This window comes from Anas platyrhynchos, chromosome 18 (genome assembly GCF_047663525.1).
Source record: "Anas platyrhynchos isolate ZD024472 breed Pekin duck chromosome 18, IASCAAS_PekinDuck_T2T, whole genome shotgun sequence".
NCBI classification, from domain to species: Eukaryota; Metazoa; Chordata; class Aves; order Anseriformes; family Anatidae; genus Anas; species Anas platyrhynchos.
The window spans coordinates 4,875,302-4,901,939 of record NC_092604.1 but is presented as its reverse complement, the minus strand read 5'-3'; the positions used below and the strand labels follow the sequence as shown (position 1 = coordinate 4,901,939).

At 49.9% G+C, this 26,638-nt stretch overlaps 1 protein-coding gene across 19 annotated transcripts in view; it reads right to left on the bottom strand.

The window, feature by feature from the left end:
• The window catches only part of EHMT1 (euchromatic histone lysine methyltransferase 1), a 112,706-nt gene that overhangs the window by 26,227 nt on the left and 59,841 nt on the right, over positions 1-26,638 (bottom strand). For 9 of the 19 annotated variants that reach the window (XM_027471165.3, XM_072025442.1, XM_021277536.4 and 6 more), the window contains 11 exons: positions 23,898-24,454; positions 21,226-21,267; positions 14,571-14,748; positions 13,018-13,154; positions 11,954-12,142; positions 11,234-11,314; positions 9,070-9,190; positions 7,276-7,407; positions 5,224-5,369; positions 2,398-2,541; positions 656-882 (listed from right to left, as the gene is read on the bottom strand). In XM_027471165.3, the coding sequence (XP_027326966.2) occupies positions 656-882; positions 2,398-2,541; positions 5,224-5,369; positions 7,276-7,407; positions 9,070-9,190; positions 11,234-11,314; positions 11,954-12,142; positions 13,018-13,154; positions 14,571-14,748; positions 21,226-21,267; positions 23,898-24,454 (1,954 nt within the window). The remainder of the gene's footprint in view (positions 1-655; positions 883-2,397; positions 2,542-5,223; positions 5,370-7,275; positions 7,408-9,069; positions 9,191-11,233; positions 11,315-11,953; positions 12,143-13,017; positions 13,155-14,570; positions 14,749-21,225; positions 21,268-23,897; positions 24,455-26,638) is intronic. The other 10 variants (XM_038165169.2, XM_072025445.1, XM_038165166.2 and 7 more) reach the window with 8 other exon arrangements.

Sequence of the window (26,638 nt, the reverse complement as noted above, 5' to 3'; positions counted from 1 at the left end):
TTTTAAATCGACAGATAGTGTAAGCAAAATTGAAACACAAACCAATATATTTTACAGCCTTTTTGGTAAGAACTTGCCCTGAAAAGTAGTTTCGTTGCCCTATGATTACATTTTGATGTACTCTGTGCAATAACAAACAGAAGAACACGGGGCTGAGTGCACTGCCCTGCTCCTGCAAGCCACGAAAGCCATCAGAACAAGATCAGAACACGTGGGAACTGAGAGCACTGCTCATCACAAGGATGGCTCCATCTATATTTGGTTCTGGTCTGATTTTGGTTCTTTTACCTGTGCCCATTGCTGTAAGTCGGCAGCTGAGGCTAGATACACCATATGAATTTCCCTCTCGTTCAAAAACCAAACCTGGCAACATCAACTCATTTCACTATTATTTCTTTGCTAACAATAAGAGGAAGGAATCGTATCAACTCCTAAACCTATCTTCACAGCCTCTGCCCCAGCTCACCCTGTGGTTGCTGGGCTCCTCTCCGGCACAGTGAAGAGCACAGAATACGCTTGCAAATTCCTGTATTGGAGCTTGGCTTATCAGAGCAGGACCAGAAAATGCTTTGCTCTGCCAGGAGGAGCACAAGCATTCAAATGCAAAGCATGGTCTGGCACAAGGGTTGAGGTTGCCACGTGCTCCCAAGCTCACCTCCCTGTCGTGGTATCAGCCCTTCCCTCCACAGCTGCTGGTTTTTGCTGCTCGTAGGTCAGCGACACTGTTGAGGTCGTGTCTGCTTTTGCTATTGTCACCTCCTTTGCCTTGGAGGCCTCTTCCCCGCAGTGTGGGCAGTAGCTCGTGTCGTTGACCTGGGAGGCACAGTTCTTGTGGAAACGGTGGGAGATGCTGCTCTCAGGCTGACACTCCATGAAAGTGCCCTAAAAGAACCACAGAGGAGACATTCACACCTTGGTCACTACATGCCTTACCCCTTCTACATGCTTCATCCGCAGAGCTCTTAAATACTTCATCACCACTCTTGTCCCTTGCGCTTCCAGTACAGTAAGCAAGCACTGCCACTTTAGAAGAGAACAAAACCAAGGCAATAGGAAAAAACTCACTTGGTTAGGAACTGCAAAGCAAGTTTTTAATTGCATTTGGCAAACAGAACCAGAAAGTCCCATTTTCCAGCTCTTTCCTCTAACACTTGAAGTTCTTGCTTACGTTTCTAGAAGTGCCAGTGTACTGTAAGGATGCTCCCAAAACTGGAAAAGAAAACTTCAAACCTGTGTGCTGAGCCAGCGTTAAAACTACCTAACAAACCTGCACGCAAACCTTTCAAGGAACTACATTAACATAATTAAATCAGCTGTTAATCCCAATGAAACCCAAAGCATGCGACTTCTCTGCTTGGACCAGCCCTGGTTTTATGCTGTTTAACCCCAATAACGTGGCTGACTGCTCATTCAACAGATGTGAGCAACCTTTCCTAAAATTATTTTCTCTTCCCAGCAAAGTCCTCCAAGCTGAACTGACGGTACCCCAGAATTCACCACTCCATCCTATTAGTGCTACCTAAAGCCCTACCGTGCTGTGTTATTAGTGACTGATAACCCAGACAAACACTCCCAGGTTCTCCTCTATGAACTATGACATGTCACTCAGAGATGCAAGAGCATTTAAGGAAAGGTTAGCCAAAGCCCACTCTTCTCCTGAATTCATGGTCCTCCCAAGAAATCTAATTAACTCTATGTCAGCTTTGCAAAATGTCTTTAAGGGTTTCGAGAATTTTATCTTTTAAATGATCTTTGACTCAGCATGAAAACTCAGGATGGCTCCATTTATTACAATTACTATAATGTTGAGACTACTGTAGCATCATCTTAAAGAACTCTAACATCAGACAATTAAGCTGCCCCATCACCTCGGGAGTCCCTCAACTGGTGTTTTACCAACAGGGAAATAGGACACTGACATCTTAAAGGACTGGACCAATGCTATTAAAAGCCTCAGTGGCAGAGGTGGAAGAAGCAGCTGGAGATCTCAAACACTGCCTTGTTCAGGTGCCATCACTCAGGTTCTCCACCTAAGCCTTCACGAGCGGGCTGGGGGACAGAACCAATTTTGTACGCAGACTCATTTACAAACCAGGCCAATACCATTTTTGATGTGATTGAGTGTACAGAGGAAGATAGAACCCTTCTTCCAAAAAAAATCCTAAGGCGAGACTTCCACCCCTTTGGTAACACCCCTTGGGGTCTCCAGGAAGTTAAAGGTGACAATTGCAGCTACCCTCACACAGGTTGCTGTTGAAAACACCATCTGACGTGCTGTGGAACGAGGTGGAGCTTATGCCAGGAAGTCAGTAAACCCCTTTAGGTACATCTCCACCTTCAGCTCTTCCAGCTACTGCGACACGTACCCCATTCCCTAGATTGAGAGCACGGACTTACTGCAGTGCAAAAGTATCCACAGCCAGGGCAACACTGGTGTTTCACCATCCTCCCTCTATGGTCCTCACACAGCACCAAAAGCTGGACTTTGTTAGACGGGCGCATCAGTTCATACTTAACCACACTGTTTGTGCATCGGCCCAGCTGGAACGGGAGAAATTAAAGGAAATGAAATTACTGGAGACCAAAACACTCTCTGTGCTTGTGCGGAGGAAGATTTTGCACACTGCCTTGATGAGCCCTGGCTTTTTCACAGTAATTCAGATGTGTGCCAGATAGCATTAGCAGTGCAGCAGGAAGCTGTGAAAGCTGCTCTCACAGGAAGAAATGCATCATTTACTAACTAACATGCATGTGGACCAGAGTCGTTTGTTCCTTGCAAGAAAAATCGTAACTGGAAATACGCACCAGCCAAGCAGCCACAGAAGGGGCAGTCCCAGGGGCCTGACTCACACAGCACACGCTCTTGTTTTGCCAGGAAGAGCGGGTGTCGGTGACCAAGAGAATAAGACCATACGCACTAAATCTTGTTACTGTTCAAAAGTATAAGTCACAGGAAGATAAAGGGAAAAATAATTGCTCTTCGTTGCCAGCTAAGTTATCGTCTGTACTGGTTCCAGCACTGGCCCCTGCCCAGACCACAGGGATGAAGAGCCAGGCTTTCACGAGAGCTCAGCTGAAGTCAGATTTTGAGCGTGTTTTCTGAAATATTTTACCAACGTACAACTCTGGGCTTACAAGCTGCCTTCTCTTATAGCACACCTCGTTCTGTTAATGACAGCGGGCTCCATAGCTGGGGCTTTTCCCACCAGAGTTACTCACTCTGCTGTGTCAGAAGGACCGGTGCTTCCTCCTTTCTGCTACCCATGCGCACGTCTATGACATTTTCACATCCTAGTTGCCACCTGCCAGCACGATGTGACTGGGTTTGGGTTCTCTAACTTCCTCTAATAATAACCTTGCTTACCCCAGATGTTTGGCAGAGCACATTTCTGAACTAGAACTATAAACATGCAAGGCTCTTACAAGGAAACATCCCTACCGAAATCTGGGCACAGTTTACTGTGTGCTGCCACCGTGACCAGACGGGTCGGTAAGGAACACTGCGTGCTCATCACTAACAGGCTGCCTACCTGAGGATTGATTTGCTGCTTTTTCTCAGCAAAACTAAACTTCTTCTCTGACTTTTTTTTTTTTTAACTACACTCCTCCTACAATCAACTTCCCTAGAGAAAAAAAGAACAGATTTTTAACCTGAGCTCATGTTTCCCCCTTAGCATCTGATCCAGCTTACCCAGACTGCAGCTGCAATGTCTGCCTGTGGCTGTGCCACCTTGGCTAGTGACCACTGCTAACACACAGACCCCAGGGGCTGCAGGACAGGACTGTGCCATTGATTTTACTTCTGAGGGGAGGAAATTTGATTAAGATGGGAAAAGCTGCACTGTCTCTGCAAGGAAGTCCCTGCATTATTGTGTCACGCTCTATTATTTGTTAGAAAAGTCTAAAAAGTACAAAATGATTAATTGCTATTTTCCAGCCATTAGAGAGTGCAGCACGGTGCTCATAACTATTTATAACATTATCCAAGGACACGACAGTCTTAAGAACCCACTATTCATACACATAATATCCTTACAACATCTATGAGTCACTTATCCCATCATGAAAAAGAATCTGACATAAAGCATGGCCTTTGCTATTCCTTTCTCTGATTTATCTGGGGAAAGATAAATCAGAGAAAGGAATATCTGGGGAAAGAGCTGTCAAACAACCATAGAAACTTCTGTATACTTTGTGTTTATTTAGAAACACTGGAGGCCCCCTCTCTCCCATAAATCTCCAGGGCGTTCTCTCCTTAATTAATCAATTTTGTCATGCTATTGAAATTCCTTTCTCTATAGGTACCAGCACACACTAACAGAAGTAGAGCTGGGCTGTAAATTTGATTATCCCTTCCTCCCTCCATCCTGGGATCCTCCAGAAGAACCAAGAGTGCTCTGACTCCTTGTCCTACTACCAGTAAGTATCAGAGCACTGCAGCGTGGCTGCAGTTCAGCTGAAACTTCCAAGAAACCCAAGTGCCTCCCAGAAAAATGAGCACCTACTGGGTTTGTTTCCGTCCCGCAGTCTTACTTTGCAGACTGTGGGAGGGAGTCACTTCTGCCACTTACTTCCAAGCCTCGTGGAATCACCAGAGCCCAACTAGCCCAGCTGTGATGACAGAGAGGCATCAAGTGCAACCGTTTCCAGCCAGCCAGACCTGGAGGCTGCGCAGGGCTGCCAGGACATAGGAAGCTTTGTAACAGAAGCCTCTTGGGGAGAGGAGGAAAGAGGAGGGCCAAGGGAGACTGAGCTGGTGGACAGCATGCCAAGTTCCAGAAACTCAAGAGCTGGCTACGGAAAGGTTTGCATCAGCTCCTTCGTAGTCAAGGGAAACCAGCTCCAAGCTTCCCCTGATTGGATTCTCTCACTTTGATGCATGCTGATGTATTTTAGCCCACTTGGCCTGAAGTGTGGCTGTTACATCAACTCGATCCAGCTACACAGGCCAGGACAAGCAGCAGATCCACCCAGTGCCTCTCCAGTTAGCCCTGCAGACTGCACCTGCTGCCTTTAGAGTGGCTTTAACCCAAACGTGCGACCTATGCAGAGTGTTTGAACGAGATGTTTGCCCTGCCATTCCAGCACCCCAGCAGGCTCCCAGCCTAGCAGGCTGCGGAGCCTCTGCGTGACCCTGACGCATGCTCCTGGCACGGCTCTGTTTTCTTTCTGTCTCTGTCCTCAGGAGAAAAGTCTGCGAGAAGCTGAAAGACAGGCTCCTACCTCGTTATCCACGCTCTCCGTGGCCATGCACTGGTTGTTGGCTAGTGTGGTGATCTCTCTGCTTTTGGGGGTTTCCATTCGACAGCTACAGAGGGGGACTTCCTGGAGACCATCTACTTCCATTGCTTCAGGGCCATTGGAAAGACCTAGGGCACAGAAGAGCAGTGAGTGAACTCTGAAGTCACCTTCCAGGAGAAAGGATGCAGCCGTCTATCAACACCGCCCATGTCCTGTGGCACCTTCCCACTCCACATCCTGAGTCAGAAATCATCTAAACCCTGCAGAACAGACCCCTCCTTACACCAGATGGAGTTTGCAGAAGCACACCGTACTTTTCCAAGTCCAGCCACGCTACAGATGACGGTGCTGAATTAAGAATAGTAAGTTAAGAACAGCTTATTCTGAGAAAACCCCAACGTGCAAAGCAACGACGAGGTACAGATTGTTATCAGTCTGTCTCTCCTCCACACCTACTCCACAACGCTGTGCTCTGGCACCAGAAAATTTGTAGGAAACCACCTGAAGTTGGAAATTTGTATAGTTAGTGGAGTGATAAATAGAGAAGATCAGGAAAGCACGAACTTCTATTTGCAGGAGCTTATTACACAGACGGGAAAACACAATTCCTGGGACTATTTGGTCTCAGCCAACCAAAAATTATTGTTTTTGGAAAGAGAACAAGCCCAAGAAAAGACAACAGCAAAATGTTCAGATGTTCTTGCTTTCTCCTCATCTCTTTCTTCCAGATTTTTAACATTTCCAAGCCATTATAAAGGTGGATAAAGGCTGTGAAGGGGACACAGGGCCGGGCATGGGGCACAGTGTGAATGTTCTTGTGGCACCTCTGAATCTCTGAATCCAGCTTAGTTACTTGGTTCCCTGCAACTGCAGAACACTGATCTAATGACACAGGGGTTACTTTTTGTCCTGAACACCTATTTGAACCCTACACAGCTGTAAAATCTCTTGCAAGGTTTTCAACCCTCAAATATTTACCTGTGGTTCACCCTGAAGTGTCCCAAGGTTCCTCTACCCAAGCCTGCTATGGGTTTGAGTCCCAGTCAGAAGGAAGCGCGCTGCTGTTTATTCCTCAAAGGACAGTTATTTTGCTGCACAATTGCAGAAACTAACACCATTCCTGAGGGAGATTCCTCCGTAGCTGTCCTGGCAAAGGCAGCGCTCCCCCCGTTCCTGCCCGTGGCCATGGCCCTATCAGCTGAGCAGAAACTCCTTTCATCTTGTAAGGAGTTTCCTTTGGCTGACAAGTTGCACGACCAAGCCCTGAGAGGGGATATTTCAAGACATGTAAGCAGAAGGAAAGGCCTTGTAGCTTTCATGTAATATCCTGCGCAGATATTAAATGTTCAAGAGCTTTTTCTATGACCACAAATCACAAAGCTCATTCCTCGCCTTCCAAGCTGTCACTTTCATAATCTTTTTGACATCCAGAGGCTCCGGTGAAAGCATCCCTTGTCCACCCTGACCCTCCCTTGGTGGCAAACACTCCCACCCATTCTTTGGCACGCCTCTATCAAAAGAGCCAGACAACCTTTGAAAGCAAACGAGCAGCAGGGGACAGGCAGACAGCTCGAGGCCAGCGAGGACGTGCTGGAGCCCAGGTTCAGCACTGGGAACAGCGGCTGCTCGGCCCGGGGGTGAGCATCCAGACACCCCCAGCCACCAAGGCTGGTCCCCTCCCCATGGTCCTGGGGCTGAACGAGGGGATACTGCGGGCACCAAACGAGGGGACTTGGGAAGAGCCTAAATACGCGTTGTCCAAGGACGGGAGAGGGGGACAGACAGACTGACGCCTCCCTCCTCGGCAGGGCTCTCAAGCCACTCAACTCCACCGCTCCCACCCCAGCCCGGCTCCCGGGGCGAGGACACCCTCACGCCCTTGCCCAGCAGCCGGGTGCCTCTCCGGCGAGGCCACCGTTCAGCTCGGGGTGCTGGCAGCCACCAGGGGGCATCCGGGGCTCCGCCGGCTGCTCGGGCTGAGCCAGCGAACAAAGACCAACATGGGCCATGGCCGGCGTCGGAGCCCGCACTCACCTTCCGCCTGCGAGGAGAGAATTCCCTTCACCCGGAGATCCAAGGAATCCAGAGACACCTCCATGTACTCCATGCTGTTGTCCTGGCCTGACCCCTCTCTGCCTCCCAACGATGATTTATAGGCTTCAGCACCTAGATTAAAACACGTATATTTATATAGCTAAAAAAATAAATAAAAAAAAAATGCTTGCGTGTGGGAAGGCCATATTTAACCACGCAGGCTGGCTGCAGGCTCCTCGGAGAGGCTGGGAGCACAGATGCACAGAGAATTATGAAAATGTAACATCTGGGCATATATGGCACAATTGATCTCTCATCTCTCATCTCCTTCCCTGTCTGATCAGGCAGATTTTCCACTTTTCACTTAGGTAGGTAACAAAGGAAAGAAGAAACGAGACCAGGAAGTTCTGCCTCTGAAAGGCACATCTGCCTGCTGCCGTACTGCAACAGCAGCAGAAGCTTAAATGGCACGAGGAAGGGACGGAACCAGGGCTCGGCGCGTTCTCCTGTCTCCAACCTGCTGCGAAGGCTCCAGGTACACTCCGGCCAGGCAGAGCGAGCCGGCTAACAACGCGCGGGGTGAGGAGGACGAGGCAGGTGACATTCAGCTTCATGGGAGGGGAAAACATCAAAGCCAAGTCCTGGCTCTAAGCGAACAAAGTGGCTGCTGGAAGGGGATCGCGTGGGGGATCCCTCGCAGCCTTCGTGGGAATTGTCATCTCTTCGCATTCCCTTGGCTTCAGCTCTCTCTCCTGGTTTGCTTCTCCCACTCAGGCTTGGCCAAGAGACTTGTGTTAGCCTGAAAGCCTGGCTGCCACCTTTATTTAAGGGGCGGAAAACCAGTCTGCATCTGAAATGAAGAATTCGCTATTTGCTGTGAAAGGGATCAATGGCCCCGCTTCCTTTTTAGAAGGGGTTTGCCTCGGGAGGAACAGGAGCACGTCAGATGAGTGACAAACGCTAGGCACAGCCCAGAGGCTGAAACGTGGTCATTTAGAAAAGAGGCACCAACAAATTTAACTATAAAAAGTGGCCTGTTTGCAAAGAATTAACAAACACGGAATAAACTCTTTGATGGCTATGGATGTGTGAAGCCTTAATAAAGATGCTGAAGGCACAACTTCACTTCAGAGAATGAACTTTTTCTTTTTAAAACCTGTCTTGTTACTTTTCCTGAAGATGAAGAATCAGATCCAGCCTGCTTCCCCACTCTCCCCATCCCACAGCTTTCAGAAGACAAAGGGCACTGAAAACTTCTCTGGAGTGCTGGGTAACTTGTGAGTGCCAGGTCAAACCAGAACGGCCGCCTGCACTACGTCCGCACCATGAGATGTGCCAAAGGTTGCTAAATTACACGGTGTGGTGCTTTCAGAATAAGCAACAGCCTGCACACTGCATTCAGCTGGACAAACATCCACAAAAAGCAACAGAGCATCACTCTGGGACGGCTCTTCCCCTTCCTTCTGCATCTAACCAAGCCCCCCAAGGTCACAGTTTACATGAACCACGCGGTCTTTGTTTGATGTTCTGAAATAAGGGGAGCACATGAACAAAAAGACATTTATCCAGCATGCCAATGATGAAGTTGCCTCATAGCTAAACTGCTGTAAAAAGTGTGGACGTGAGCCTCACGTGAGCGTAGTGAGATACAAGCTCAGACCCCGGTTCACCATGCAGCCTACCCTCAAAAGGATCAAAGAGCTCTGCCTACAGCCCCTGCCTTTTGGGCCTTGGGTCCTTACCCCCTGGAAGGCTACCTTCTGTGCAATTAAAGAAGAAAACACAATCAGTTACCTAGCACACTGGCTTGTTTCTTTTTATTCCTCCGTCTCCTCTTGCGGGTGGGTTTCAGCCATGGGCTGTCCGTCTTTCCTTTCCTCTTCAGCAGCTTCTTCTTGATGCTGGACTCCGAGCTCTGAATAACCAGAGAGGCCACGGGCATGTCAGGCATGTTGGTACCAGCACCCCCGCAGTCCTTTGCGCCCATGTGGAAGAGCCCCACACAGCCTGAGTTGTGTGAAAAGGCCTTCGGGACTGGGGGTTTGAAATCAAGTGGTGCAAAGATGCCTTTATAGCGCCAAAAAGGAAACACAAGCACACGTGTGGGTGTATTTCCTGTCATTTCAATAGTGCGTGCTTCACTTTCTCTTCCATGTAGGCTCTTACGCCACACTCATCACAGGAGTAGCCGAGCACCTCTGTGCAGCAGGGTAAGTGTGCAGTTACACACACACTTTTAGCTTCTCCCCAGAAAAGTTTTTTTCAAACTAAAATATTCACATAGCTCCAAAGTCGTGCTAGGAAAAAACACAAAGCTGTCTTGTACCTAAAAGAGCCAGCTTAACAGGGTTGGGACAGACCCTGGGGAGTTTAACCCTACAACAGCAGACAGGCCCCCTCCCTGAGCAAGGTACTGGGTGTCACGTCAGCACAGCCTGACCACGCAGCAACCTTCAGGCATGTATGAATCTAGACAGGGTTTAGGGTTTTTGTATGTTTGTTTTAGATGCAGAAAATACAGGTGCCTGGGGTGGGTTTTCAAAGTCAACATCAGAACAGGGAACCGGGCACCCCAACCCTGTAACCCGGTGTTCAAAGCTCCAGCCATAACAACCGTGTTCAGACTGAAACTGCCGGCTCCTGAGGGCTAACCGTCACCCACTGAAGCCTATAAAAAAGCTGCTGCTGCCTTCAAGAGAGGCTGGATCAGGCCCTACCTTCATGGCCTAGCTTCAACAGGAAGCGGGTGCTGCACCCTGAGCACAGCCGGGCAAAGGTGGTGCTGAGTGCTGGCTCCCGGGCAGCTCCGCGGCGCTGTCTGCACTGCCCTGAGGATAACTGTGCCCGAGCACGGGCTCGCCTCTGCCTCGCCACGTGGCTTCCAGCAGTTGCGTCACAGCGCTCGTGGGTGAGAGGTTTGCGTTTGAGCCAGTCCCTGTCTGGGTTGCTGACTGACTCACCAGATATGAGCACAGCAAAAACCACGGTCTAGGATGTGTAGATATGAGTTGGGTGTTCAGACTTGAATGTAAACTCAACCCTTGGCTTGAGCCAGCACTGCAAACGTGCCTTGGCTGCCCCGTGAAAGGCACAGGCCACGCAGTCCTTCCTGCCTAGTCCTCTCTGGCTCTTGTAGTGCCAGAGAAGGAACAAGATTCTTCAGAGTTTCAACAATTGATTTGGTTTAGTTACTTCTACCTTCAGCTCAAACCATCAAGACAATGAAGTCAGTAATTTTCTCAAGGTGACTGAAGTGGGGTGCCTTAAATGCTGGCTCCTCAACTTGAGATGCTGTGAAAAGGGAGCACAATTTTTAAAGTAAAAGGGAGGGCGGGGAGACAACCAGTGAACAGCAATTTCAAAAACAAGAAAGTATCAGGTTACCTTCACCAGCCATCTGAAAAACTAAAAGTAAAAATCACCAACAGCTGGTGAAAATCTTGCTTTAGCACTGTCTGTGTGCTGTTTGTACATCTCCCCGGTAAGGGCTGCCAGCTCACATGGTAGTGAGGTGACACGTCAAATAGATGTGAATTTGGACAGTGGCTGGCCCAACAGATTCGTGAACAACTCCACCTGGACTCTGACAATGCAGGCTGAGCTTCAGCTTGTTAAGAAAACACTGCTGGCTCGCACCACGTGCCAAGTCTGCCTCCAAAGAATTCAAGGACACTTAAATATTTCTACTAATATTCGAACATAAAAAGCAGTCAACACCTTGTTGAAAACAACAAACAAAAGCCCATTAATTAGCATCAGAAAGCAATTAATTGTATCACAGATCATGGTTAAGCACCTTGTGGAAAACAATACTCTGTGTGTGGGCGGCTCCTGCGAGCGAGTTTTGTCAAAGAGACCTGAAACTGCACTGCTTCTCTCTCTTTCTGGCAGCAGTGCAAAGGGGAAATTATTATCAGCAGGACAAAGGCTTTCAGGTGCATTTAGCAGCCGGGCTTACCAAGTCAGACTCATCTCCATCTTCCTCCTCCTCCACAGACTCTCCAGACTCTTGCTCCTCCTCGGACTCGCCATCATCCATCTGCAGCCACCAGCCCAAGAAGAGAAAGAGTCAGTCACGCCAGGCCTCCCAGAGCACCGCACCCCCCAGCACCCAGCTGCCCATGTGTGCACTAACGCCGTTTCCTCTCCAGGACAAGACCTCCAAGGCTGTTAATGCACAACATGGTTCACCCATCAGGATGGTACAAGAGAAAAACAAAACCAAACAAAAAACATTCAACTCCAGAAGAAAGTTTCCGAACCAAATCTCAATTTCTCTGATTAGCCAGAAACAGCCTCGTACCTACGCTACGCAGCGTGATTTGGGAGAAGTTAACTAAACTAATTTTAGTGCTTTACCAGCCTGTAACAAGCAAGGGTAGGAAGACATCTCTTACTGGTTTGGTGAGGAACATAACTAAACGTCGTGGGGTCCTGCACATGCACTAGACCACAGAGCATTACATAGCAAGGCTGAAACAGGAGGGCAGGTGAGGAGACTCACGGGGGAAAGAGGGAGCAGGAAGTGGTCATCAAAAGCCTCACTTCCACCGCTGTGCTTTCTGCCACCTTGCAGACTAGAAAATCCTAGAAATTGCCTCAACTGACGCCACTCCTATCCCAGGGGTGTAAGCAGTGTCCCGTCCCGCTCTAAGTCCTGCACGGGGCATGTGAATACCTTTCTGGCATTGTCTGCGTCAGACGCGCTGTCTTTAGAGGTCCTGTTATCATCTGCAGGAAATGCAGCTGCCTGTTCTGCTCCGTGATCATCCTCCTCTTCTAACTCATCAGAGTCTTCCTCTTCAGAGTCTACATCTATGCTTTCCCCATTCACATGAGGGCTGACATCACCTAGGTCCTTTTCACTCTGGAAGTTGTCCAAGCACATGAGCCACAAAGACAACATCAATTCATAGCACAGAGCAGCTGAACCCATCCCAGACCGCCTCTGTGTTAGAAGGCTTACAGCTGCCAGGGGAAAGCTGGCTTTATGTCCCTCCAGAGCTCTTAAACGCTGCCAGCAAAGCCAGCCCCAGCGCCTGCCGTGTGCCACCTAACCCTGTCAATCTGGGGAACGAGACACCACGAGGAGTCATCCCAGCCTCATGTGGCTGCACGAGGCGTTACGGGGAGGGCTGCTGGTCAGGAGCTTTCGGCCAGCCCACGCAGCCTGATTTAAACGTGGAAGGGCAGCTCCACCGTGGAATACCAAGGGCGCAAAGAAGGTTTCTAGGGAATGCGAAGGGACGTTAAACCAGAGTGAGGAATTTTTACTCCGCTCCATGAAAGCGTAGTGCTCAAAGACCAAAACTTCAGGGCCCAAACTGCAGCAAGAGCAGAAGCTGATCAGGAGGGAATCCTAGGCTAAGGTCTGTTTTTAAGTAACTGCTTGTTTTGCCTTTCAGCCTCAAGCAACGCTAGACAGCAACCTTGAGGACTCCAAAACAAAAAGGTTACCGCACAGCGTAGGCTTGAAAACTCCAGTTCCACAGCACTCACAGGACAGAAAGGAAACGTTCACTGGAAATGTTTAAGAGCTGGTATCTCAACAGCCACCCTCAAAAAGCCATTTTCAAAGCAGCGAGGCTGCTGCGAGCAGGATGCTGTCACCAGAGAGATGCAGACTCAGAACAGAAGATGCTGGCGGCAACGAGCCAGCATGTTCCCACACCTCCCCATGGGGTTGGTGTGCCAGGACAAGGGGCCAGGACAAGTGCCCAGAAGGCTCAGCGCACCCCTCACCTTGGCACCCGCAGAGGAATGAGTTATGCTCTTAAACATCTCAATCATTGTTCTCTGTTTTAACACTTTGGTCTTTTTCTTGGGAACCAGGCTATAGGTTCCCATTCTCCGTTTTTTCTTCCGAGATACTGCAGCAGCTGCAAAAAAAGCAAAATAAACCCAAAGTTCGTTCAGAAATGAAAAGAAGGGGTAGAGAGTGGAGGCTGTAATGTGGGAAACCATATTTGAGGGCATGATCTGAGAGAAAAGGCTTCCCACTCCAACTAATTTGTTTACAATTCAACTAAATGATGACACACGCATACGTGCAAACACACCAAGAGCTTTTTGCCAGTGCTGCAAACTCACCCAAATTCTGAGTATCCTCTCCGTGTTCCTTCTGGCCCCTACATCACCACACATAACATCAAATCCTTAAATTAGCCTGCGTTTGGCAGTGTTGCTGATGCCGTAGGAGGCTGAATAGAATCCAACTTGCTCAAATAGACACTGCAAGGCTAATAATACTGCCTTACAACAAAAGTGATCAAATAATAACTAAAGAACACAGAGGGAAAAGGAATCTTAAATAAAGAGCTGTTTGCCGTTTAACCTCATTTCACACCTGCCATGGAAGTTTGTTTGATTCCTCTCACTGCTTTGATCGGGTCTTAATTTGTTGAGTCTCCCTCCTGGCCTTCTAATGAAGCCAGCCATGGCTCCTGTCCGCCTGCTGCTGTCTTTGGTGGATGCACATCAGAAGCAGGCCTAGCACAGGCTCTTTTAACAGCAGACAGCAGGAACCAGCCAGCTCCGGCACCAGCAGCCGTACAGGCTGTTCCTTGCAAACATTTCTTCATCTCTCACTGTGATGAAGTTTCACCAAAAGCTAAGAAGAATCCTTTCAAAAACTTTCCGCTAACCCAAAGCGTGTTATTTACACTCGTGTACCTCACGGGGAGCAGCTCTTGCATTGACAAAGTCCCTCAGAAGCAGCTCCAGAGCATTGCACGGAGGTTTCAGCAGCGGTGATCCCTGGTGGTACCTGTCACTGCCCAACAACCTCCCCACGGGGAGCAGAAGCACAAGGTGCCGGACCCTGGTGAGCTCACCCACCAACCTGATGCTCAGCGACTTGATCAGAGCTGCCACTGCCTTCTGTCCCAGCCCTCCACAAACCTGCACCTGGTGGCCGGGTCCCAAGAAGGACAGCACAGCGCTCCCCAGGGAGTGAGCTTCACTTCTGAGACTACTTCAACAGGGGTCTGCAAGAATAAACCCCACGTGTGCAACACCACGGGCAAATACACGGAGTCCAGAGGACACCAGCATCATGCAGTGCCCGGGCCAGTTGCACAGAGGTGGACAGATGAAACATCTGCTAAAACACGGCCCCCAGCTACAGCCCTACTGGTGCCTAGCGGGCAAGGAAATCCTCAAGGCTACTCAGCACTGAGAAGGACTCACAGGGGCGTCAGTCCTTGCTAACCTGCCTCAGCCCACGCACTCATACACACACACGCACACGTCTGGGAGGTGGGTGCTGCCGGGGATTTTAACTCTGTCCTTTTTACCCGTCTGCGACTTCGTGGTGGCCACATAGCTCTGGTTCTGAGGTAGTGACTGGTGAAGGCCCGGGAGAGAGGGCAAGGGCAACGGCTTCCCAAACTCCAGGACATTTTTGTTGCCTTCCTCCTTAGATTCTTTTTGATCTCTGCTGTCTCTCCCATCTTTGGGGTCTTTACTTGCATGCTGAAAAACAAAATTAAATTACATTGAGCCTCTGCACTAAAAGAAATGAAGAGGACAAATTTAATTCCCTTCTTTCTAACATCATCACCTGCATTTGACCATAGCAGCACGCACTCAAAGCAAAAGCACTCGGCCCCTCCTCTAGCAAACATTACTTTGCCTAACGACTGTAAAACACACCCAGCCCGCTGCTCCTTTGCTTGGTGTTCCCTGGGCAGGTGAAGGACTGCATCCTTCGGCAGCTCCCTGCACAGCGCAGGTGATGCCAAGCACCAGGCAGTTTACACGGGCGTTTGGTTGGCTCTGGAGCAAATGAACAAATACATCGACGACGCCTGTTCCCCGAAACACATCCGGAGTGTGGCTGGCACATTGCAGCAGGTGCCCAGATCCCAGCCTTGCAGAGACGACTTAGGGGAGCGGGCAGCAGGGGATGGGACCCGTCCTTCTGGCCACCACCCGGCACATCAAAGCCTCGGTGACACCAGCAGGCTCACAGCCACCAGCCGGGCACACAGCAAAATAGGGGCAGGGAAGGACTGGCCTGACACGGCACGTCCATCAACACCACTGCCACTGCCCTAGCCAGGACCTGCCCAAGCTTACCCTGAATTCGGGAAGCTGGCTGGGGCAGGGCCGCTCTGGCTGTTGCAACACAAAACGCAGAGCAGGTTACAAGCTCCTGCGGAGAGCTGGCAAGGCTCGAGAGGATTCTGTCGTTGTTTCCATTCCCCAAACCACGGCAGGCTCCCAGGCCCCAAGGCAGCTTGCACACCCTGATCTGAGCTTGCACCCAAACAAAGCACCAACAGCAGGCAGGGGTAAGCGCTGCCACTCCTTTGCCACGCTGTATTTGCCCTCTGTACTTAGGAGATGTCCCAGGCACAGCCATGCCCCTCCATCCGTCTGCCCACACCACCAAGCAGGAGGCAGGTTTGGAGGAGGCTCCAGAAAGCCCAGGGCACCGTTAGCAGCTGCCAGGCACTGCGATGGCAATGCTGCAGCGCTGCTCCTCTTGCAGGAAAACGCTTCTCCTACGGGACTCCTGAAGAAACAGCCCAAATACCGAAACAGAAAGAGGAAGCCAGGCAAAAGAAAAGGAAGAGAAGAAGCAGCAAGCAATACAAACACTTTTTATAGTCCAGGTTCGTCCAGGTACTCCTAGACACCGCTTTCAATAACGTGTGGCCTTGTGAACAAACAGGGAAGCGACTGATGCTGCTAATCACAGCTCTGCCACATGCACGCTGCTGGCAGCAAGCAAGGGATTGCTCACAGGCAGCAGAGCTGTAACAATCATCAAAAAGGGCCTGAATAAAGAGGCCACCAAATTGCCAATGATTCCTGCATCGAGCCCATAACTTCTGGCTGAATTACCACGGCTCTTCTTGAAAGGCATCTAGGCTTGGATTAATGATTTCAGAGATGGGAGATCCACCCTATCCTCTGCTATGTTGTCCCAATGCTTAATTGCTCTGACTGTCAAATAATTAAATGCATTATTCTTTTCCCACTAAATTAAAAAACCCTCATCAGAAACTCTCACTCCAAGACAACACTTACACACCATGATCATCTAATTTTTTTAAAAACTTTCTCTTCAGTAAGTTTAAAAGAATGAGCAAGTTAAGTGCCTGCAGGATCATTTTCTGGCCATTGGATCACTCCCGAGACTGCTCCCAGTTGTTCTACCCCTTACAACGAGTACGTCAGGAGTGCTGGGCACAGCGTGCCAATAATAGTCCCAACAATACTATTTATACCTCCCCAAAGTCCCTACTTTATAGATCGAAAGGTTAACGTTAACTCCTGGATACAGGATTATTCTGAGAATTCCCAAGTCCCCCGGAACGTCCACTGCTTTCCAAATTTAACTTAAAATTAGAAAAATGAGCTTGGGAGAGGCAGATCTGATGCGGAGCTGCCTGCAGCTAAAGCAGCGTACACAAGAGCTGCACTCTTTGTCCTTTCAGTGCAGGTTCTTGCAGCTGGTCTCAGCAGCCTGCTGTTACTCCCAAACATTACGAATTCCCATCCAAACCACACCAGACTGCTTGGCAGAACATAAGCAAATTTTAAATGAAAAAGTAGCATGTTATTAGCTTGGGGTTTTTCTCTCTCCCTGTAATTAGAATATGGAAATAAATTACGCATCTTCAATAGGGCTGCGTGACAACTGTTCAATGTGACTTTTTCGTGGCAATTCTGGTAAAACAGTTCTAAAAACCAAATTAAGCCTTGTGAGATCTGCATCATTACTTGGAGCCATATGCAGCAACACGACAGAAGGAGAATTTCTGCAGAGAGGTGACCAGATCTCTCAGGAAGCCTGATAGCACAGGAAGCTGGGCAGGCCAGCAGTAAAACATACATTATCTATATGTTTTATATTGATTCAAATCAGATCCTAGATCTAAGGATTGTAATAAAAAAGATCAGCAATGATTTGAATGCATTCATGCTCAGTTCATTCTCAGCTGTCTCACCATCTTTCTTCGTTCTTCCCTAGGTGGAACAGTTGCATCTTTGCTGTTCTCATTACATTTTCACCTTCCAGTACAAGTATTATGAGTGTTCAGTGGACTCAACTTTATTCTTTTCCTGCTTCTAAAGTCTGAATTCTGCCAGTTCCCCAGCTCCAGCCTGTAGGTACAGTCCATCCCGGTCTCTTCCACCAAGCCCTTAACACTGCTCTGCTCCGCTCCAGATTTAAACACTCCCAGAAAAGCAGCTTTGCTAATCTAGCACTGCTCTGCTGGGAAATCTCTTCTTCCTTAAACCACATCAGGCTGGCAGATAGCAGGTTCAGCGGGGCCCTTCCTTGTTCTGTATCCTTCTCCAGCAGGTTACAGCCCAGCCCCTCGCAGCACAGGAGAGCTGGAAGGTGCAAAGAAAAGAGGCGAAGGCAGAAGACACCCAAGCCAACTCTTGCCTCTTGGCTTAGAGCTTCTCTTACCTTTCCCCAGCCTGGCAGAGGAGGTGAGAGTGAGGCTAATGCCAGCAAAGTACAAACACAGGGGCTGCAAAGAGCACTTCAGTAAGCCCCACGGAGCTGATCACAGTCAGCATCTCCTCATCCAGTTTGCCACAACAAATCCTAACGTGTTCCTGCTTCGACTGCTGAAGATCCTGGCTCCTCCTCTTCGTGCCTCCCTGCTAAGGGTGGATAACGCCCGGCTGGCCGCCCTGCAGCCTGCAGCAGCAGCAAAGCAACGCCTGGCTTCCAGGGGCTGCTGGGCACCGCCTGACCTGCTGAGAGCACCAACACAGGTGTGCACCCTTCCAGAAGCATTTTTAGCAAAATAAACCATTATGCTCAGAAACTGGATGAAGATCAGCTGCTTTCACTCAAAGCAACGAGCACTCGAGAGCAGAGGTGCCTTCACCTAACCCCCGCGTGGGCTCCACTGCAGACAGCCGAACTCCAGGCAAGAAACGATTGCTGGCACTAAACTTACTCCATTCTGTTATCCCTGCCCAACACAGCTGCGGTGTTTTTCTTTTTTTTTTTTTTTCCCAATTACACTGAATTTTTTAACAGGCGAGCAGAGTTCTGCTTTCAGCTACAGCTCAGAGCACGGTGAGCTGCCCCGTGCGAGGGCAGCCCCAGGACACAGCTGGAGCTCTGCGGTCCCCACGCTGCCCGAGGCACCACACGTGCGTGCCACAGGCAGCCAAGAAAGGACCAAAAACGAGAAGGGAAGAAACCGGGTGCGTTGCTACTGCCTGTGTTTCTTGCAGCTCCTCACGTGGCGTCAGCCGATCCCGTGCAACAGGCTGTGAAGCCGCTATTTCATGCTGAGCAGTGCAAGGAATAGGCAAGAAACAACAGCAGCAATCCCAGGGCCCAGGGCAATGTTTCCAGAGATGTTTGTGTCTGGAAACAGGAAAAAAAAAAACCAGGGACCACAAATACTTTTGACACCACTGTGAGAAAAACAGTCAAGAAAACTGCTTCAACTGGGACAAGAACACATCATTTTGTGTGTTGATGAAAATCATATCCGAGTGATTTCTACATTGTAATGTGATCAACCACGTTTCTATTACTGGCGCAGAAATCCCCTCCAGCAGCAGGGAGAAGTTACTAAAAATGGCAAAGACGGAATATCCTGCTTTGTCTTCCCCAGAAGCAAAAAAAAAAATCGAGAACAAACAAAACCTTCCTAATTAAAGCCCGCATTGCTTCGACAGACCGCACGCGGCATTCTTCCCACAGCCCCGCAATTAGCAGCTCTTTCGAAGCGAGCGAGCAGCGAGCGAGGAGGAGCTGTTCTGGGCGCACATCCATGTGCTGCTGCAGAGCCACCGGCGCTCCCCGGGCTGCCGCTCACGCTCCGCACCCAGCCCCGGCCCCTGCGTGCCCGTGTGAGCTGTCAAATTTCCCCTCTCATCAGGGTTTTCATCTCCAGCTCGGCACAAGCTTGCCGACAAACCGAAGAGCTGGAGGAGTGCACCCAGTGCCACCGGGCAGCTGTCACGGTGCAAGCGTCTCCTCATCCATCAGCGGAGGGGAACGCGCCGCGCACCCACGCGCTGCCTTTGAACTCCGCACAGCACCAGCGTCCCAGGGGCTGTAACAACTAGGGAACGATATTTAAGCAAGAAACACCGGTCTGATAATAAAAAATGCATCACGAGCAGATGGCAGCGCCTGGAAGAGCTGTGGCAGCGCTGCCTCCCGTTCCCTGCGCTGGTGCAGTTTTCAGTGCGGGGTCTCCTGCTGTTGGGAGTCCTGACGGCTGCCTAAGCATCGCCGTGGAGCACCGAAAGTTTTGATCAGCCAAAATGCACGACAGATCCACCCCTCAACGCCCTTTCACCTGCAGGTTGAGCACGCACCCTCTGGAAGCACGACCCTGCTGTGACTTGACTGCGATGGCACCGATCTGTGCACAGTCACCATGTGCCGAACGTCACTCCGGTTCGGGCTGCCAGGCGAGCCTGCTTCAGTGTAGATGTTTGCAAACCAAGCTACAGAACCTGCTTTTTTCCCTAATTTAATGATTACTTCAATGGGCAGGTGCTGTGCAGAGATGTGAATGCCGCTGGGCCAGGGGACACAGACCTGACGGTCAGAACACCACGGGGCAGCTCAGAGCGGTTTCGATAGCCAGTCTGACGACAGAAATAGGGCTGCTGGGGACCTGGGAAGGGGATGGTTATTGCCATGGGCTGTGGGCAGCAGCAGGCAGCCACCGCCAGCCAGCAGAGCAGGCACAGCACCAGCACATCCAGCTGAATACGAGGTGCAAGCACTGCACAGCACTAAGTCACTGCCTGGCTTCCCACAGGAACCCATCTCGGGAAGAAGCCCTACGCCAGCGGCAGCCTCCGGCCTCTTCACTGCTGAAAGATTCCCTGCCCGGGACATCTGATCACAGCCGGGCTCAAACTCCTGGACCTCCCTCCTCCAGCCCATCCACACAGCCCTGGGCACCAGGAGAGGACTTTCCACGGGAGCTCCTTCCAGGTCCAGAAGGGCCAACAGCAGCTCTTCAAATCAGACAGAGGTTATTTCACTATGCCTCTTTTCTCTTCTTTTTCTTATTTTTTTATTGTCTCTCAAGGAGACAATACCCCGACACCATCTCGCTTAGGACCTGCCCTTTGTTTAGAGGGCTGGAGCCTGCTGAGCAGCCCCAGATGCCTGCAAACCTCCAGCTGCCACCTGCACGGCCCCGAGAGACAAAGAGAAGAAGTTCTGAGGCCAGGAGCCCTGCTAGCAGCCCACGTCAGCACCGCACTGCTGGGCACAGACACAGAAAACCAGGCCTTACAGTGACAGCAACACCCGTGTGCATGCAGGGAGCAAGCAGCCGACCGGCCCCGGGATCAGCCACGTCGTGGCAGACAGCAGAAATGCCCATGTAAGCCCAGCAGCTTCTGCTCCATGCTCCTCCTTCCTGCCTAGGCCCCCAGTTGAACTGGTACCCACGTCCTGGGCTCATGTGAAACCAACGGAGGTATTAATGTCACTATTTCGTCTGAGAGCTCAGTCCCCCTGACCTGGTTCTCCACACAGCACAGGAGAAATACCACCGGAGAAGCACCTCTGGCTACGGCCTCGTGGTCACCACGTAACGACTGGGAACAGAACCCAGGATTCCCAACTCAGCTGATCCTCCCATCTCAAGAGAGAACTACGGGATGCGTTCACCGCCTTGATCCTTTATTCACTCCTCCCAGACACATCCCAGCGAAGTTAAATGTAGCAACTGGAGTTTCTGAGCAGGAGGGGCCTCCGCAAAGCTCAGGACACACACGCACACTTCCCTTTCAGTCTGCTGTCTCATCCTGGAAACTTTTGCTTTCTTAACAGAGTTGTAAATGGATTAAGAAGGAATGGAAGAAATTCGTCCAAAGGTGCAGTTTGTGCTAGTGCACCAACTGCTCAGCACAGGGCAAAGCCAATTCTCTTCTGATCTCTGTTCTAAAACCCCCTTAACATGCGACAACATCAATTAAAATTGTCACCTGTTTCAGATTCAGCTTCGATCCCAATTCAGGAAGCAAATCCTAAACAGAGAAAAAGCTGGTTAAATTCGTGAGAAAATTACTTGCTTCCTTTCAAAGACCAATCTGCATGTGCAGAAAAGGCAACTGAGGTCCCCTGGCAGCTATCAGGTTGGAAGAAAGCAATTTTTTGGCCCCAGAGGGTTTCTACATGAACCAGGGGCAACAAATGTTTATGTCTTGCAGGCAATAAAATACCTTTTCCCTCCTCTCCTTCTCTCAGGCAGCACGTCTGCAGGAATAGTCTACCAAGAAAAGAGCAACGCTCTCAAAAATTAACGAAGAAAACTCATGTGTCCTGCAACATGAAATTCTGGGTGAGTTCCACAACTTACAATGCACCCACCTGCTCTCATAGAGTTTTTGAAGGGGAAAAGGTGTGAATGTGGGGGCTGGTGCATGGAAAGTTATTGCAGTGCCGTGCTGATGAGCCTCTTGTAAGCTGCTCCACAAAGAAGTAATCGGGACAGAAAAATGACAACGAGGAAGGACTCTGCTACTCAAAAGAAAATAATACGTAAATTCAAAAGACAATGAGGGAAAAATTAGGTACTAATTATCGGGAAGGCTGAACAAAGCAGCTGCCTTATTGTCTTGCAGAAATGAGATCAAATCTTGGAGACTGGTGGGTTCAGATGCAGAGGCTTGAGTAGGAAACCTGTGAACAGCCTCTTCTCACCACCTCCTCCTGAGTTTTGTTTCTTTCCCTATTTTAACCCCAAGGCAAATGGCTGGAGCCACAGAGGACGGGCTCTGCGCTTGTTATAGTGGCTGAATAACTGCAGGCTTTGGCTTTTGAAGCCGCTGGTACTGTGTGAGCAAATAGCGATCAACACCACAACCACAGCACCTTGTGTAACGGAGCGGTGCAAACACTCACCAGAGCTGCACGCAACCTAGAGAGAGGCCTTAAAGCCCAAGGGGTTGCATAAAAATATTCTTTTGATGTATCATAAAATATGAATGATGAAAACACTCCTTCCTAACCTAGCTGTCGTCTTTTAGAAGGGAATTGCCTTTTTCAATTGCTCAGCCCCAAGAGATCTCTCCCTGTCAGATTCCACCAGGGTCTGGGGGTTTTTCCTGCCTCATTTAAGTGCACAACAGGCTGCTGGAGGAAAGCTGCGAGGCCATTTCAGTTGCAAAGCCTTGTTCGGATGAGGAAGCCTCACGCAGGACTTCCAACAGGCTGCCTGTGCTGCGTCGAGGCCTCCCCAGCTGCTAGCCAAAAAACACAGCAGGGGTGCGAGAGCGAGAGAATTGAAATGCAATCAGGGGAAGTCAGAGGGGAAATCAGTGGTTTGGGAGAATGGTTGGGAAATCATGGCAGGCGTGGTTTCTGCCCTGCTCTCGAGGCTGCGTGCCCACGAGGTCTGCAGGCTCGATGTGCTCTTTGGACTCCCACCTGCTTCCGGAGTCCCAGGTGGTGCGGCAGCCGAGGGCACCTTTCTCCATCTGTGCCTGGCTAGGTGCCACCAACCTTTTTTTTGTTGTTATTGTTCCCCCTTCCCCTGCTCCAGACCACAGTGATTCACAGCTCCTGAGACCTTTACATCCTACTACTGCCGTGCTGCAACATGTGGGTGACATCTGAGGCTAATTTGCCTTTTGCTTGTCCACAAGATGCTGGTAGCTAACAGCAATCTGTTACAGCCACTTTTACAGAGCTGCAGCAGCTTCCCATTTATTTCTGGGTGTCACTCAGGTTGCCAAGAAGGGCTCGCAGCAATCCTCTCCTTGACCTAGGTACAGGATGGTCTCTCTCCATCGTTAGACACAGCATGATGGAAGGATCTAGCTCATCGTAGCTAAATATAAAGTGTCACAGGGCTGGAGACCAAGTGCTCTCAGTAGAGATCTGCTTGTTCCCAGCACCTATTCCCTACCTCCCTAGCTTTGGAAAAAAAAGAACAACTTGGCCAATGTTTACGACAAAGAAAGGCCCATTTATGCTCAGCCCCGCTATTACTTGCAGGCACCAGGTGACTTCAAATCTCTTTTTGCCTCCTAAACAACAGACAGATGTCTCTTTTGTTAAGTGATGGTAAATCCACCCCCAAGGATTCTGGAGGGAAGGTTTCTGAACAAGGTGCGTTACTGTAGGCAACACACACAGAGGGAGGAAACATCATCCGGTTTACTACTTTAATGATAAGCAATGCAATCAAGTTGCCTCGCATATCAGCTTCTTGACAGCTTCCAAGCTTAGGAGAAGCCTCTAGTTAACACACTATGCTTAATTTCCTGTGGGTTAAACTTATAAAAAATCTAATTTGCTTCACAAGCAGCTCTGGATTTCAGCAAATGGCTGATGAGCAACACAGCCAAGAGAGAAAGGCCATTTAGTGTCTCTCATAGATCTGCTGGAGAAGGTAATTGATCAATTATATATTTAGCAACACAATGGGGAAGAGAGCTGATTGTGGCCATGTGACTACTTTAACACCTCTGTCCCTCTGCAGGAAGAGGAAAAAAATAAAAATAGAAAAATAAAAAGAATAAAAATCAATCCGCTCAGTGGGACACCTCGGCATTACACGCGCTCCCATGCAGCAAGGTGTCCCTCGCACGCACTCAAGAGAAAGCCAAGACCGATCGCAGCAGCGGCGCTGACTTCTGGGCATATACATTACCAGGCTCGGGGTGGGTTTAGGCATTGTCTTCCGTGCTCTGTGGACCTTGACTTCAGTGTTAGCAGCGGTGGCTTTTTTAGCATCCATGTCCTTACTGCCCTCCCCAAGCTTGGCTGGCATCGTGGCTTGCATCTGAGAAAAGGTGCCCACAGTTCTCCCTTTGCTTGCTCCTCCTGGAAGGGTTTTTGCAGCATGGCCGGTGAGAGAAGCAAAGGTGCTGGTAGTCCTTAGAGGCTGCTCCTGTGCCATCTGCTTGGTTAGAATATATCCATTGCTCCCCGTTACAGAAGTCTGTGTGAAGTCATTAGCTTTCATATGGTTTTGCTTCCCAGTCTCACCGTCTCGTTCAGAAATGCCATTTTCTGCTATCCTATTTAATTTAGTACTAGAGTCCTGCTGGCTCACTTTCGTATTGTCCTGAGTGTTTTTTGCTGGGTTTGGGTGGCTACCAGCTTCGCTGTGCTCACAGGAACCGTTGGTTTCACCGTCTACAGCCATTTTTGGTTCCCCCACTTGCTTTTCTGTAGCACTTTCATCTGCAGCCATGGCATTGAACCCTGGAGAAAGAGGGAGGGTAAGGAGAAGGGAGGAGAAAGAAAAGGGTCACAAGGGTCATCGAAACACACTCAGAGTGGCTAACAGAGAGGAAACGTCTCCCCAAAACACCACCTGCTACATACAGCCATCCAGGCTGCCTACTTACCTACCTGACTGGCTGGGCTGGATCCTCAGCTGGGGAAAAGTGGGGGCAGCTCAGCTGAAAGCAGTGCACTCAATCTGACTTGCCTCAGCTGCCGATGTGGCCATCTATTCCCAACTATGGATTTTTCAAGGTAAATATTATCTTTAGCTTTCCTAATAACTCCATTTATTGGACCGTATGTCAACACCTCACACGTCAAACAAAACAGCGCCCGATCTTGCGCTCACATCCCTGGCAAAGCTCTTCACAGCACCAGACTGACACGAGGAAGGTTTCTGGTAGAGCTGGTCAGGGATGCTTCTGGGCACAGGCACAGCTCAGGGGCCACAAGGAATAACTCCCTCGCAGACACAGCTCTGCAGGCATTGCCCACCCAAAACCACTCTTTCACAGGAAGCAGCAGCCCAGGAGCAGGATTCCCAGTGTCATTTCAGAGGCAACAGCCAGATTAAACACAGGGGTGAAGCACGTTAAATGCAATTCTAGCCTAAAACAATTACATGATTAAAATGTAGCAAGATCTTTGCAGATTAAAAGCTCACTCGCAGATAAGACAGGAGTGTCCACGCAAAGAGGTTTTTTCTCCCTTCCAAATATTCCCATGCTCCCCCTCCAATACTTTTGTCCCACCAGATTTCAGGCCCGAGCTGACAGAATCCAAGTACGAACACCATGTACTTGCAGAAAGGTTTCCAGCATGACAAACTAGCAGCTCCCCAGGCAACCAGGGATGATAACAATTCACTGGCACGTTCAGTAAAATGATTAAATCAACCTGCTGTTAGGGATTCCTTGTATTGTTTTCCTTCCAGAGGCCAGACAGTTATGAAAAGCACCAGAAGTACCACCGGCTAGAGCTTTGTCCAGGCGGGCTGTCAGAGCAGGCAGGACTGATTTACAGCCAGCTCGAATTGAAGTTATTTTAGCCCATAGCAGAGCCCAGAAGTCAAACAGAAGGCCAGCTCTGCAAGCCAGACCAGCAAGCTGGTATCAGCACCTCGCTCCACGCTGCTCTTGAAGCCCAAACATGGAGGCCAATATCCTGTACGTCTCTGCTGATCTGGCAGATACCTTATGTGAGGCTACAGCATGAAGACCATTGCTGGATCGATGGGCTGAGGCCAACTGTGTGAGGTTCAACAAGGCCAAGTGCCGGGTCCTGCACCTGGGGCACAACAACCCCAAGCAGAGCTACAGGCTGGGAGATGAGTGGTTGGAGAGCTGCCAGGTAGAGAAGGACCTCGGAGTGATGGTTGATAGTTGGCTGAATATGAGCCAGCAGTGTGCTCAGGTGGCCAAGAAGGCCAACGGCATCCTGGCTTGTATAAGAAGCAGTGTGACCAGCAGGGCTAGGGAGGTGATCGTCCCCCTGTACTCGGCTCTGGTGAGGCCGCACCTCGAGTACTGTGTTCAGTTTTGGGCCCCTCGCTACAAGAAGGACATCGAGGTGCTTGAGCGGGTCCAGAGAAGGGCGACGAAGCTGGTGAGGGGCCTGGAGAACAAGTCCTATGAGGAGCGGCTGAAGGAGCTGGGCTTGTTCAGCCTGGAGAAAAGGAGGCTCAGGGGCGACCTTATCGCTCTCTACAGATACCTTAAAGGAGGCTGTAGAGAGGTGGGGGTTGGTCTGTTCTCCCACGTGCCTGGTGACAGGATGAGGGGGAATGGGCTAAAGTTGCACCAGGGGAGGTTTAGGTTGGATATTAGGGAAAAACTTCTTTACCGAAAGGGTTGTGAGGCATTGGAACGGGCTGCCCAGGGAAGTGGTGGAGTCACCATCCCTGGAGGTCTTTAAAAGACGTTTAGATGTAGAGCTTAGGGATTATGGTTTAGTGGAGGACTGGTTAGTGTTAGGTCAGAGGTTGGACTCGGTGATCTTGGAGGTCTCTTCCAACCTAGATGATTCTGTGATTCTGTGAAGAGGAGCCCAGATTCTGGATCTTGGGATGTCAAACCCAACATTTTCAGGCTCCTGGTTCAAAGCCACGCTGTGCCAGACTTTGCTGCATGCCTCCGAGTGCATGGGGCAGCTCAAGGCAAA